This window comes from Pygoscelis adeliae, unplaced genomic scaffold (genome assembly GCF_000699105.1).
Source record: "Pygoscelis adeliae isolate BGI_AS28 unplaced genomic scaffold, ASM69910v1 Scaffold461, whole genome shotgun sequence".
In the NCBI taxonomy this organism is placed as follows: Eukaryota; Metazoa; Chordata; class Aves; order Sphenisciformes; family Spheniscidae; genus Pygoscelis; species Pygoscelis adeliae.
Window position 1 is genome coordinate 206,017 of NW_008824029.1, and position 14,579 is coordinate 220,595.

General features: G+C 52.5%; 1 protein-coding gene across 1 annotated transcript in view; it reads left to right on the plus strand.

Annotated features, from left to right (window-relative positions):
* Positions 1 to 684: 684 nt before the first annotated feature.
* LOC103919695 (chromosome unknown open reading frame, human C16orf59) overlaps positions 685 to 14,579 on the plus strand; it is a 93,411-nt gene continuing 79,516 nt past the window's right edge. The window contains exon 1 of the mRNA XM_009327244.1: positions 685 to 710. Coding sequence (XP_009325519.1) covers positions 685 to 710 — 26 coding nt within the window. The remainder of the gene's footprint in view (positions 711 to 14,579) is intronic.

Below are 14,579 nucleotides of genomic sequence, written 5' to 3' on the forward strand. Positions count from 1 at the left end.
CAGACAGGACGAAGGTGATGCTTCCAGAGCTCTTGGCTTGCTCCCAGCCCCCTCCCCAGCCCCAGGAGAGGTAAAGGGAAAGCAAAGCACCAAGGACTGCATCTCCCACCCCACAGCCCCCTGGGCACACACGGAGGCACCAGGACAGACGGGCCACTGCCACCCCGTACCTGCGCTCCGTGACACTACAGCAACAGCTCCCGCTCCGCCGGCCCCGCTGCCCGGAGCGCAGCTCTGTCCTCGACTTCCTCAGGCTGAAGTACTCCGTCAGCTTCCCGAACGAAGCCATGGCCCCCGCAGCGTCCGAGCACGCGCCCGCCTGCGTCCCTGGGCGCCGGTCCCACCGCACGCTCATGCATGCTACACCCCGGCTGTGCTCGCTACCCCACGCGCTCCGTCAGCCCATGGGACCGGGAAGGGAGCGCTGCGAGTCAGAGAGAGAGAGACAGCACAAGACAGGAGGAGTTTAGCCAGGAATTACTTGTTGGACAGTCCACAGTGCGCTCCACGGTAATCCCTCAAATTTCAAGGGTAGGAAGCCCTGCCTCCCCAAGCCAAACGCAGGCGCTGGGCTGCACAAGAGCAGCTAGCATCTGCATGCTTATTTTAGTGCGATGCTGCAGAGCTGAATTAAGGAGGGGGGGAATAATAATAATGCCTGCTGGAAAAGATCCCTCAGTAGTGATGGCACAGGTCTGCGAGCCCCCACGGTGAGTGTCCACTTGGCAGGTGAGTGAGCTGGCCCCTGGGGAGGTGGCCCAGGGTGGCTGTGGTGGCCCTCAGCCGGGCAAGGGGATGCTATCTGGATCAGAAGGCGATGAGAAATCCCGAGAAATCAGCTGTTCAGATGAATTTCCAAAGGGTCTGTTCTTACGGCATACAGAGACCAGCACAATAGGTGGAGAGGATCCCCGCTTGCTCTTCTTGCGGCTCTTCAGAGTTCACCAGTTTTCCTCCCTCCCTGTTTTCCAAAGCAGAAGGCACCCCGGAGCCTCCCGCAGCACCTACCTAACACGATTTTCCAGCCTGTCACCAAACACCTGAGCACAAGGAGAGGAACATTTAAAGCAAGCAAGTCTGATCCAGTTAGAGGTCACCTGTGGGCTCTGCTCCCCAAGCTCCAGCACAAAGCCTTTCTACAGCAGGCAAGCAGATAAAGGGATGCTGCGAACCTGAAGGGAAATCCTACTGCCAAACCTCCCCTTGTCAGGAGCACTTGTCTCTGCATCCTCAGTGCCTGACGCCAGCTGGGCGGAGGAAAAACAAGGGCTTCAAAAAAAAAAAAAATCTCACTACAGCCCCACAGAGCAAAGCCAGATTAAGTCAGTGAAGTGCGTCCAGGGGAAGGGATGTCTGACGGCAACTCACAGCCATGCCAAGAGACCCTCAAGGAAACAGCAAAAGAAAACCAGCGTTAACTCAACTGGCAGACCAGCAAGCTACCTTCACATCCTCTTGATACCGCTGTTGTGGATGCCATGTTAAAAAATAAACAAAAACCCATTCATTGCTATTTCCTTGCTTTGAGCCATCCACTGAAGCAGCCTGCTCACAACGAGGGATGACCACCTGCTGCCGAAAACCTGCTGTGTGCCTTGCCGAGCCACACTTCCCTCCTCCCTTATTTTCTTCCTTTTCCTCTAGGCTCTGGTTCAGCTTCCCGCTCCGAATTAAAAGCCTGAAGCAGCTGGGTACACCCCGCGGAGCACGAGCCCCACAGCCCACGGTCACCCGGGCAGCCGCCCGCCCTCGCCAGCTGCTTGTGACTCTCAGAGCAACCATCACCATCCCTGCCCACGGTTCTTGGGGGGCGCGGGGGGTCTTTTAATTTGTTTGACCCGTCTCCACTCCCTGCCTCCCCACTCCGGGCACTGACATTCATCCCAGCAAAACAGAGCTAACTGGTGCAAACCTGCGCACAAAGCGGTGGGCTGGCGATGCACCGGGGGGGCCCCCGTGGCCATGGGGGACCCTGCCAACCCCTCCGCCGGGCAGGCACACAGTCCCCCAGCACCTTCTCCCTCCAGTTCACACATCGGGAGGGGAGAACTCGGGCTTGCTTCCCTCTTACAGCCAGGGAAAATAAAGCTGTCTACCCGCTGCTCCGCACAGCCGCCCCCCGTTCGTCTCCCACCTTCTCCCTCCGATGGGCTCCACCGCTGCCGGGGAGAGGTCCACGGCGCTTCCTAAAAATCGATTTGTTTGCGGAGAGACGACAGGCAGAGCATCCGCTTGCTGGCTCTTTCAGGCGCAGCATGAGCCGGTAACACTGTCACCCCTCTTATCTCTCATCAGCTCCCCGTTACCAGTTGCAGTGAAATGCAACACGTCAAAGGAGGTCAGAGGAGCTGGAGGAGAGCGGAGGGGGCTGTTGGGAGGCAGCGGAAAAGCAGCCGAGGGGGAGACCAGACAAGCGGGAGACAGAAGGGGACAACTCTTGTTTCCCTGCTAGAGAGGAAAGGCATAACGCCGGCTCTTTCAGGAGCAGCTGGGTTAAGGCACACGCATGCCTTTGGAGGAGGATAGCAGCGGTTACCTGGCAGAGATGATGTTATCTGTTCCTGAGCTATGCAAAGTCAACAGGAGAGGGGCTGGGCTGGGCAGCAGGAGTGGAGAGGAAGAGCGAGGTTAATTTGAATCCCTCTCTTCTCTTCTTCCTCCACACCACCTGATGGGAGGGCAGAGGAGCAGCAATGCTGCCCCAGGGATCCTCCTTTGGCATTTGCAAAGCAGTATTGTTTGGGGACAAAAGGGCAATTTGGAAGACTGTAGAAAAAGCAGCAGGATTAGACAGACCGACTGATGGACACACTCCAAGGAGCAAGTCAGTCTTCCCCAGCACCCCGGCCGCATGGGGGACACCCCTACAGCCAGGAACATCCCACATTTCTGCAATCCCATCCTGGGCAGGTAGGTAGAAGCCACGGCTCTCTGCAGAAGAATCAGGCCTCCTGCAAGGCTGCAAAGCTTACTTTGTGAGCCCAACAGTGTTGGCACTTGGAAAACAAGCAGGAGGAACCTCTGCCTCCATGAAACCCCATGTCTGGGTAGCTGGGGGTGGTGGGATTCAAGGTACCAATGCCTGAAAGCTCAGGCAGCTCCAGGGACACCTCCATCTGTGATCAAAAAGTGATACTCCAGAGGGGATTACTGTGCCACAGCCCCCCCACCGCGTCCCAGTCCTCTGGACCAGGCTCACCGGGGACCCATTTGGCTGGAAGCACAACCTGCACTGGGGCAGAAGCAGCACAAGCTCCCATGTCTCTCCTCTGCGTTTTAGTCTCTGGTTTTCCTTTGGTGACTTGGGGCAAGGGAAAGGCTGCCTCCTTTCCTCCAAGGCAAAGGAACAGCCCTCAGGCCCTTCCCTGCTCAAGGAATGTGGTCAGCCCTTCAAGATAGGGCTGTCACACAAGTCTGTCTCCCAGAAGAGCTCCGCGCCTTTCATTAAGCAGCAGAGGCAATCTGCTGAGATACTGCTGAAATATCTCTAATTTCACATTAACAGTCTGCTGTGCTGGGGCTTGCAGCCACATACTCAGTGATGCGAAAGTCAGCTTCCCACTTTCACTTAATAGTAGAATGAAACACAATAGTAGAAGGCAGGAGACAAACTGATTTTTTTTTTAAGAGGAGCTGTGGAGGAGACTGTTAAAGCAAAAATGGAAATCTATACAGTGCTGGGACTTTCTGTGTTGGGGTAATGCAGAGCACTGCCATACACATCGCCACCCCTGTGCAACCATCACCAAGACGTTTGTACAAGCATCTCACACCTTTGTCTGCAGACATTTTGAAGGGAAAAAAAAACCCAAGCCATAAACACAACCATGTGGTTGTCTGGGTCCATCTCACACATTCCTGTACATACGCTTTTTCGGGCCACAGAGACCAGCATTTCCCATTTCAAAACTCTCCAAACACAGTGAAGCCATCGCAGACATGGGAACCGGCACCAGTCCCAGCTTGCAAACAACCGCAACACTTTTTCAGGCAGAAGTCGTAACAGCTACTTTGCAGCAACCTCAAACACCACAAGTCCTAGGTCTGCCCAAGAGCACTGAACTGGAAAGTATCTCTGCCGGGTCCCCTGTCCAGCCAGCACGGCGAGACAAGCTGGACAGCACTGGAAGGCGGCCTTTGCACCACTGCCAGGAGACTCCTCACAGCCCCCGGTCACTGTACTCCTGAACCCTGGGTGAGCAAACAATATCTTGTTGCATCTTTGTGGCTTTCCCGGGCAGCTTTTATTCTCATTACACTTCCCAAGCGTGGCTAGGCAGAAGCGGGGAAGAAGGAAAAGGGCGTTCTTCAAACAGAGCTGACAGCTTCTTTGTCAGCTCCTTACAGTGCCAGAGGACTCCAGCCCTGTTTCTCCAGGGCTTCGCTTTCACTCCTCCACACCAAACCACTTGACACAAGTTACAAACACCCACTCTCCCTTCCTCTGGCTCCTCTGGGGAGCTGCGTCCCTAAGCCACTCATCAGCTTGACGACAGCTGATGCAGACCCCATTACTCCTTCTCCGCCGCTTTTAGCAGCTCATCCCTCCCCTGAGGACAGCATAGGTGATGCTCACAAGTACCCAGTGTCTAGGGGGAAGTAGGTAAGACAAGGAGTTAAGCCATACTGGGAATAGCCACCTTCTACAAGGAAAGCCTTGGCTGTTTTAAGGCTCCCTTTCCACGTGGCCCTTTCCCAGTCTGGCTGATACCTGGAGAGCAGCAACTGCTAGCTCTTTTGAGGTCCTCCAGCAATGCAGATGCGTAAGTGGAGTCCCAGACAGCAGGTTTGAAATTAAAGCAGTGACAATAGCAGAACAGTCTAGAAAAGCAGCGAGCCTGGCCAAAGGAGGAGCCAAAGCCTGAGCAGCTGATCAGGGACGGAGCCTGGAGCAGGAGGCACTTCTGCCCGCTCATCCTGAGATGTCCCATGGCCAAAGGGTGAGCTTTCCCAGAGCCATTGCTCGGGGGAAAAAAAAAAAAAAGGACTGTGTGGGTCCTGGTACTCCAGTTCCCATCTGTTGTGGTCAGAGTTCATCTCCCCCAAAGGGAAAAACATCTGCCGAGATCCCATAAACTGAGTGAGGGGAAGCCTCCTAATCCCTCAGGGAATAGCTGTGCCCTCGGGTCAGATTGGAGAGGATTTCTCATGAGCCTTCTTTTAGTGCCAGTTGGGGAGGAACCAGCTTCTCCAAGTTACCTGGCAGTCAGCTGAAAGCACCATGGGACTTCAAAGGTTTTTTGGGCAGGAATTTTTCAAACTGCTGAAAATTGGCCACTGAGGTCAGGCATCAGCTCCCTATCAAGCCTCACATGAATGAATGAAGCCAATAATGAAGAATTTTGATAATCACCATTTTTTTTGGAGGGCAAGGTAAGTTCTGAGCACTAACTCTTGGGGTTTAGGAAATAAAATTCTTCCACCCTGTTTTTAAATACACCCACAGTGACTGAACCCCCATTTTTCACAACCAGTTAACCCAGTGTACCAGAGTCCTATCAAACGTTGCAGGATAGTTATAAAAATAAAATTGGAATACATTATTTCACAGGATGAACAAAACCAATTATGACCATGTGGACACAAAGAAACATGTTAAATGCAAATATGAACTGATTTAAGACATAGTTGCACAAGAGACTCTTAGCAACTTTTAAATGTCCCAAAAGGCCAAAAAAAGGACACACACACCCCTATTAAAACATTACATTGCGAAGTTATACAAGAGCTCCAAGTTCCCAAGTCATTTAGGTCTTTATGAGGTTAAAATAATTCTGTAAGCATCCTATTTATGGCTGGACCAGAAGACAGTATCAGTGCAACATGGTGCATTATGCAGAGATCATGCAAAATGAGAATATAAAACCCCGTCAATCAGTGACCCCTTTTTCAAGGGACAAAGGCACAGAAACAGTCACTTAAGACCACTATCAGCACACTGTTGTGCAAGGCACTCCCTACCCAAAAACTTCCATTTAAGAAACGTGCAGCAGGAACGAGGGGTGTCAGGCCACCACTGCCTCAGACCCAGCCCAAAGCAGCCGCCATAGCACCCAGGTACAGGCTGGCCACAGGCAGGACATTTACCCCACTCTAGCTGCTTCCTCCATCCCTTCCAGAGGCACTCCCACAACTCAGCCCCCCTCCTCTGCTCCCAGCCCCGCCGGACCACCTCACACCTCCAGCCATCAGGTCAAGGGGGACACTCAAAGATGCAGCAACAGAGCTGCTATACTTACTGAAAAACGAACTTCAGCCTGGAGTCACCTCCCGGGAAGTTTGCCAAGCATCGCTACAAGCATTTTGGTGAAGCCGCGCGGTGCTGAGCACAGCCCCCCTCTCCTGGAAGCAGCTGCAGCAGCGCTCAAGGCACCCACGTGCTACAGTCCCTCCCTGGGCGCTGGCAGCATTTGACAAAAGCGCGTTGTGACAGCTCAGGTGGCCAGTGCCCAGATGTGTGGCACTGTGCTCCCTTCCTCGCACTACACCCCAGCTGTACAGCACTTGCACTTGGCTTCTTGGGTGCTGGTGAAGCCTCAAACCTACCACAGCTAAATAACGGGGTGCAGCAGGACAGGCTGCAGGTCTGCCTCCCCACAGGAGAGCTGGCAAGCCCACCCCTCCTCTGCCTTCAGGGACCCCGGCCAGGGCACGCCGTGAGTCCCTCCTCAGCTTCCCCTGAGCTCAGCCTCCTGGAGCACCCTCACAGCTGATCTTGCTGTGCACCCACAGCAACACCAATGAGCCTCGGGGAAGGGAGGGAACAGAAGAGCATCAAACAGAAGAGACACAAACACACATCTCTGCTAAAACCAGTTTTGGGTCAGAGAACTTTTCAAGAAGACTAATAGTTGCAAATATAAGACTTCTTTGCTTTTGCACCATCCCTGAAGCATAAGCCAAATGAATATACCTGTGCTACGTGCAAACGCAAGCCCGCAGTGGCACAACAAACCGCAGGTCCTTGCTGTTGCCCACAGCCCTGGAGAAACATGGCCTGAGACTTCTGGAGGCCAACTCCTCAAGACAGTGCAGCCCTGGGACTAATGCACACTTACTGGCAGAGCTGTGAAGCCCTATGGAAGTGCTACATTTTAATACAGCTGTAATAAAAAGCAGAGTCTATGAGAGGCTCTATAATTTCAGTCTAACTAGGCACTTTCTTTAATTGTCAGTTATATTGCATTACATACAAATTTCAGTGCCAATACCTAGCATAAACCAGTTGCATCAATTTAGTAATTTGCCCGGCGCATCACTGCATTAGAACTCATTTAGCACAAATTACTCTAATTCCAGCAGCAAATCCAGATGTGCTGCCCAAGTTAGTTAAAATATCCTCATTCTTGGCAACTGCATTGAATTACATAGGGAGACGCTTCAAAGACACGTTCTTTTTGTAATTTGGGCCACTCTCCTGTGCACGAACAGAGAGAAGGGCGGGCATTAGCCACAGTAAAGAGTTAAGATGCACTGTAGCATCCAACACCTAAACGCAGCCCTGGGTGTTGGAAGCCTAGCTGGTGGCACCCTGCTTCCAGCCTGCCAAAATCCCTCCCTTCGCTCTGAAAAAGCAGGGATGTCAGCTTCACCCACAGGGTGAAGCGCAGGGGGCCAAAGCACTCTGGTGCAAGTGAGTATTTACTTGAGTTTGGCTCAAGATTCGCCTTCACACAGAAGCACCAGGGAAGCAGAGGTGTAACCACCACCAAGAGCCAGTCAGTTTGGCAGCATGGAGGTAGCTGCAGCCCCCACCACAGAGACGCCGGTGCTGATCCGGTCACCCACCTGCTGCAGCTCATCAGCATCTATCCCTTTTCAGAGCAGCATAGGATGTGCATGCTCATGAAATTCAATTCCTTTTTTAACCCCCCAGATAGATGGGAATTGCCAAGTTATTTCATCCCACTTAAAAAGGTTCTCCCTGCATGCAACACTGTGCAGTTAAATCACAGTACACACAGGGACAATTACCTCCCAAAGCGAGGACATCCCTGGTGCCCGCTCCTTGATGGCGGCACAAAAACCTGGCTCAGGCTTGCAGGGGAAAGATAAGGGCAGGAAAAAGCAGACAGCAGCACAGCCAGCTGAAGGAGTCACAGGGGCTCTTATATACTGGCTAAAAAAAAAAAAAAGAGAGAGAAAATTGGTTGGTCCCTCCTAAAAAATAGTTTGTTGAGTTTGAATGGACTGAAGAAAGTATAAAACATCAACAGTGACGTTGTCCTGGTTTCAGCAGGGATAGAGTTAATTTCCTTCCTAGTAGCTGGTGCAGTGCTGTGTTTTGGATTTAGGATGAGAACAAAGTTGATAACTCACCGATGTTTTAGTTGTTGCTAGGTAATGCTTACACCAGCCAAGGACTTTTTAGTTTCCCATGCTCTACCGACTGAGAAAGCTGCAGGTGCACAAGAAGCTGGGAGGGGGCACAGCCAAACTGGCCAAAGGGACATTCCATACCATGTGACGTCATGCTCAGTACATAAACTGGGGGAAGCTGGCCGGGGGGGCCGCTGCTCGGGGACTGGCTGGGCATCGGTCGGCAATTGCACTGTGGTGAGCAATTGCACTGTGCATCACTTGCTTTGTGTATTATTATTATCATTATTACATTATTATTATTATTGTTATCATTATTTTATTTCAATTATTAAACTGTTTTTATCTCAACCGATGAGTTTTTCTCACTTTTACTCTTCCAATTCTCTCCCCTATCCCACCGGGGAGGGTGGGAGGGTAGTGGAACAGGGGGGGAGTGAGCGAGCGGCTGTGTGCTGCTCAGTTACCAACTGAGGTTAAACCACGACAGACATGATGGGAGGAAACACAGCAAAAGGAGAAGCAAAGGCAGAATAATTTGAGGACATTTGGAGCTGGCAGGGCTATCTTACAGGCGAGGGGTGCTGCCTGTGCCATACCGTGCCCATACGTGGGCACCTTGGCTCTGCCCCCCACCAATGCTGGAGATCCACCCAAAACTCGCTTGATTCTTTCACACAAAACCCCCAGACTCTGCCCAAGTGGGGCAAAGAGGGCATATGCCATCCCCATCCCCACATCTTCAACCAGCCTGGGAACAGACACAGCTCAGTACTCACCAGTTGTTCTTTTTCCCCTAAAAACCAGCCCTGGCAAAACTCTAAACAAAAATTGGAAAACTCATTAACATGATCAAGAATTTCAGAAAATGGAAAGGAGAATAATTCTTGCAATTACAGCCCAGCAAACTTTGTTAGTCTTTAGAAAAAACAATAATCAATGTGGAGCGAGCAGTCTCCAGGCTGGGAGAGTCACAGGACTACAATCAATATGACTGCTCGCATTCATAAACAGCTACTTGTGCCTGTCTGGATCTCTGATGAGGAGCAGCTCCCTCCTACGCCCGGCTCCCCACAAGCAGCCTCTCTCCCCGCTGTCAAGCCTATGGGTGTTGTTACAAGGGTTTCCTTAACAGCACACAACCCCTAAGACACCCCAGGCTGCCCATGGACATCTCCTTCCCGTTCCCAAAAGGTACCAGGAGGAGCAGCAGTCTGGTTGGAGAAAGAGAGAGACCAGGAGAGGCAGGAAAGGGATGGAAAGGTTGTGCCCAGCTGCCAACCTGTGGTGCAAAGACCCGGCTGCGCAGTTTTCACTTCGTGTGTACTCTCCCCACTCCTCCTGGTCCTGTACACACCACGGTGGCTGCTCACCATGCCTCTGCTGCTTCCTTCACCCCAGCCACTTTGCTTGCAGCTTCCTAAAATGTCTGTGACTGATGGATACCGCCCGAGCTGAAGCCGGGCTGCAGGGTGACCCCTCCCAGGGGCTCACCAGGGCAAGGAGGTAGCACTCAGCAGCCGTGGGCTGGAGAGGGAGCTGACGAAAATGCAATTAACTGCCAGGCAAGGGAGGTCACCAATGCAAATGCACCAGAACAAGCAGGATGAGCCTCCGACCTGCTCCCTTCAAGCACTCTCCGTGGCCTGCTTTGAAGTGAATTCTGGATAACTGCAACAACCCCTCTGGGAAATTACTCATCAATGACCTTGAGCTTCCCTCCGTCTTGTATGAAGCCCTTCACTGATCCTAGAGACGCGGCGCCATGGTCCTGAGCAGCTCCCCTTCCCAGGGCTTCATGACCCAAACTGGCCCGGACCTTTGTGGACCAGCAGCAGACCCAGCCCAGCACGCAGGGGTCTGCACAGTGGGGAGGCTGCTCAGCCCCGGGACCTGTGCTGCCCAGGAGAACACAGTGCTCAGATCCCATGGGAATTTGCATCCTCCCCAAATAAGAGCTGCACCCCTCAGGGGAACATGGGGCCACCCGGAGCCAGGCACTTGTCTCGGAGGGGCACAGTCATTCTCAGCAGCCGCAGCCCAAGGGTCCAATGACATACACCCACATGCACCAAGGAAGGGCATTTCTATTTCCAATGTTTTTCTCCTCTCCTCTCACACAGTAATTATTTTGATGCAGAAATGGAATAGAGTCTATTAAAATCTCAGCTTCCCTCCCAAACAATAGATTAACGTAATCCTCTTACGACACAGAGCTGGCCATGCCTGTTGCAGTCAATGATTGCAAACTTTCAAGCCTGGAGTCAAATTTTAACTTTTCACGTCAAAACTTTGAACAGCACAACCATCAGATAGACAGGGATGTTAGATTTACTCAGCATAAGGCTTTCCGTTTAAATTAAGCAGAAAGATTCCCCCCAGGTTATAGCAATTTAATTAAAACAAAAGTAAAAACAAACCTCTAAAACTTCCAAAATGCTAGTTGTAAAATTAAAACCTCTAGGACTGCCAAACAGAGTACAGAACCCAAGTAACACCCAAGGGAAAACAAATACTTCAACTTATTTCAGTGAAATAAAAAGACTGACAAACCAGATCACGTCGTAGCCTCCACAATATAAGCAAAAATATTTAAAGCCCCCATCGGACAGAACAAAGACAATTACACAGACGGCCAACGCCACCAAAATGAGAAGTTGCATATTGAGACTCCTCACCTGAGATGACCTCCGCTGCCATACACCTCCAAGTCATTGCTTTCCCTGCTCAGATCCTCACCATATAGTTAGTAGTGAAAGACCTCTAATCAATGGGCTGCTTAGGGGACAGACATCAGCTCTTCAGGTCCTGGGACCTCAGTGATACCTCCAGTCCCCAGCAGAGCAGGGAAGTTGGCGGGATTAGCTGTGGCCTCACAGGGCAGCCACACACTGGGCTCCCGGGAAGTCCCCCATCTTCCAGCACAAGCTGCTGCACTGCAGGTCAGTCTGCAGGAGCTCTGAGGAACCTCACTGCTTGCAGACCTCTCTTCCACACACTTACGTTACGCTCACGCTGTGAACACGTGGTCCAAGCCCAACACTGCAACCTTGTATGGTGTGACCAAGGTTTCTACTGCTGGGGAGAAAATGAGGAAAAGGGGGAGGGAGACCGGCATCCCGCACGCTCTGCCCACATCAGCTCTTCCCAGGTGATGCCCTATTCCTACCTTTACCTTCCTGCTGCTGCCATCAGTGGATGCTGCCATGCTACTAGCAGAGGGAAAGAAAACCCTGGGGAGGTGTCTGGGCAGTCACCTGGGAACAGAAATTGTAACCTTTGGAACAGAAAACTCGAAACACCATCAGCAGAAACGTGCCATGTGGCCCTGGGATGAGTCAGCTGAGCTGGTCTGGTACGAACCAAACAACAACCCAGTCCACCCACACTCCCTCAGCACTCAGTAGTGGCGTGAGCTGACTCATCCTGGGGCCACGCAACCACTGGACCTGACACGAGGGCAGCGGAGGGAGGTGGCTCGGTCTGGGGGCGTGGGGGTCCGAACCTTTTTCCCCAGCACCCACCAGACAATGCGCAATGTGAAGCTGTGCCCTGAAGAGCTGTGGGGGGACACCACGCCAGCCCTTGCAAAGCATCCTAGGATCCTTCCAGAGCCTGGACCACACAAGGAAAGGCAGCATAACTACTGTATATCCAGGACGGCTGGATAATAAAGCACATTAAAACCCCCAAACATTTAAGTCCTAATTGGCCACAGGGTTCAGCCAAGGGTGTTTCTGCCAAACAGTCAGGGTCAAGGATCTACTGGATTTCTACCATAATTCAACACACACCCCCAAAGAGACTGTAAAGCAATACCTTTTATGAACACCCCCAATGGGATCTGTCAAGCTGTGCTTCGACACAGGGGTAGCACAGGGGGAAGCCAGTGAGCAGGGCACGTTGCCTGCAGTGTGGAGGAAGGAGCTCCAGTAGTGCAGCCACACTTCACAGCAGCAAAGCCCCCCAGACCTCCAACCCCACGACGCCAACGTGGTAAGAAAAGTAACTCACAGTAAGTGCTCTGCACAGCCACTGCTGGGAAACAACCAACAGATAGAAAACATACTTTTCGCTTAAAAGATAAAGCAATTTGGAAATTGAAACTTCTTCATCAGTTACCAGCCACTGTGGGAGAGGGGATGGTGGGGCACAAGGGACTGAGGTCAGCGGTTCTTCATGTCAAATACCTAAAAACCAGCATCACAAGGGTGTCCAATAGAACAGCCTACTTAGTACATCTCCTGCGTGTACTACTGCTGCACATCAACGTATACACACACAGGTTGCTTTAAGCCAAAACGCCAAGCAGCCCTCAAAGCAGCACACCACTTAACATCCAAAAGAGGGCAAAAAAGCTTGAACAAACCTCTCCATGGTGTATTTCATCACATTTCTGTGAACCTTATCTCAGCCACAATGTGCACCTCTGCACGAGCAGAGACACCACCAACACCGTCACACCACAGCCACGTTTCTCAGTGCATGGGGCAGGACACAGCAGCACGTTACCTGCGTGGTTGAGCAGCTTCACCTTCCCATCCAGCAACTGGCAGTGGCCAGGAAGCCTCTGCTGGCACCTCCGGCAGGTCCGTGAGCTGCATCACAGCCTCCCAAACACTGACGAGCCCCAACCGACGTGTCTCTTTCACCCTGGGCAGGACCACAGGATCTCTCATTGCCTGGTGCTTGTGAAAGCAATAGGTGGGAGTCACAGGGAACATCATGACAGCACAACAGCAAACGCGAGCTCCCTGCTTCCTTCTCAGGTCCAAGTCCCCCGACCTCAGGCCTCACAGAACCGCAGATGAACTAACTGGGGCAGAGACCAGTGCCTTTGGCCGTGGGCCCTGGGGAATTGCCTCGGACGTCATCATCGCTGGGCTGCCAGAGGCAGGCAGAGCTCGGTGGTGCAGCTCAGCACTGTGCAATCCCCAAATGACTAAAATCAGGATATGCCTCCTCCCACAGGCCTGGAGGCAAAACTCAGAGTGCTGCTTGCCCTCCCAGGTGGGGCTCAGGAAGGTCTCTTGGGCTACTTCTTTGCTGCATGGTTATCCCAGGCCCCAGCCCTCACAAAGGGCTGCTCCCCATCTCTGTAATGGGCTGCCCCTGTTTGGGGAGCACAGGAGAGGTTTCCCCAGCTGTGACACCTCATCAGGAAAAGAGGGAAAACAAGAAAAAGAAGGAAAGAAGGAAGATTGCATCTTACTCCATGCTGTCCCTGTGCTGGATGCCTCTGCTTTGGTCCCCAGCTTGCTGGCAGCAGCTCTCTGCACTCTGAACCAACCCTTTTGCCACACCATGGTCACATCCACTGTCAGACCCTCAAACCCACCTCAGCCTCCGCTTCCAGTGGAAGGAGCAAGCACCTCTGAGCCCCCAACCTGCTATCCACAAACGTGCCAGCTGCTGCCTGGGGCACGCAGGGAAAACCCCTCACTTCCAAAATCCCCAAAAGAAATTCTGGAAAAAGAAGTCACGACTCCACCAAAACCAGGAGCCCTCATCATTCTCTTCAGTCTTTCTAAAGCACCTGGAGTCTGACCACGGCAGCCCTTTGCCAACATATAAAAAGCAAAAACTGAACCTGGGTAGACACAGTTTAAAAGCTAAAGTTGATGGGTTTCCCTACCGCCGCGTGGCCTCACGTGACTCATCTCCACTGGTCCCACGACAGCTCTGCCCTCGGCTTGGGTCCAGGCAGCATCCCCACGGGACACCCAGTGCAGCATTTTTGGGATGCTCAGCAAACCCCTGGGGTACCTTTGCATCAGCTGCTGCAGAGCATGGACAGAGCAGGGCCACGCAGCGTGGGCAACCAGCACCCACAGCGGCCACGGGCCACCCCTTGTTACTCTGCAGCATTCAAGCTGCAAGAAACAATCTGGTACTTCTTCATTCTAATGCCCACAGGCTCTGCCCAAGCTGGGTGATGTTTCCAACTCAGCTGTGTCTTTCCAGCCATTCATTTTCCAAACAAAGCCAAGTTTTTCCTCCATCTGCAGTAAAACATGTGCTCCCCTCTGCTACAGGGACCATGGCAGGAGCAGGCATCGCAGTGGTACACAGCGAGTCATGCCGTGGGCCTCCTTGCTGGCTCCGCCAAGAGATTTGGCCACAGACAGAGTGCAAAGGGGCTGGAGAGGTCAAGGGTTGGTTTTTTGCTTGGTGCTTGCAGCAGAGTGTCCCACAAGCTGCTGCTGTGAAAGATCTCCCTGCCTGGCTGGGCAGGTTTTGGCAATGCTGCACACAGCTCC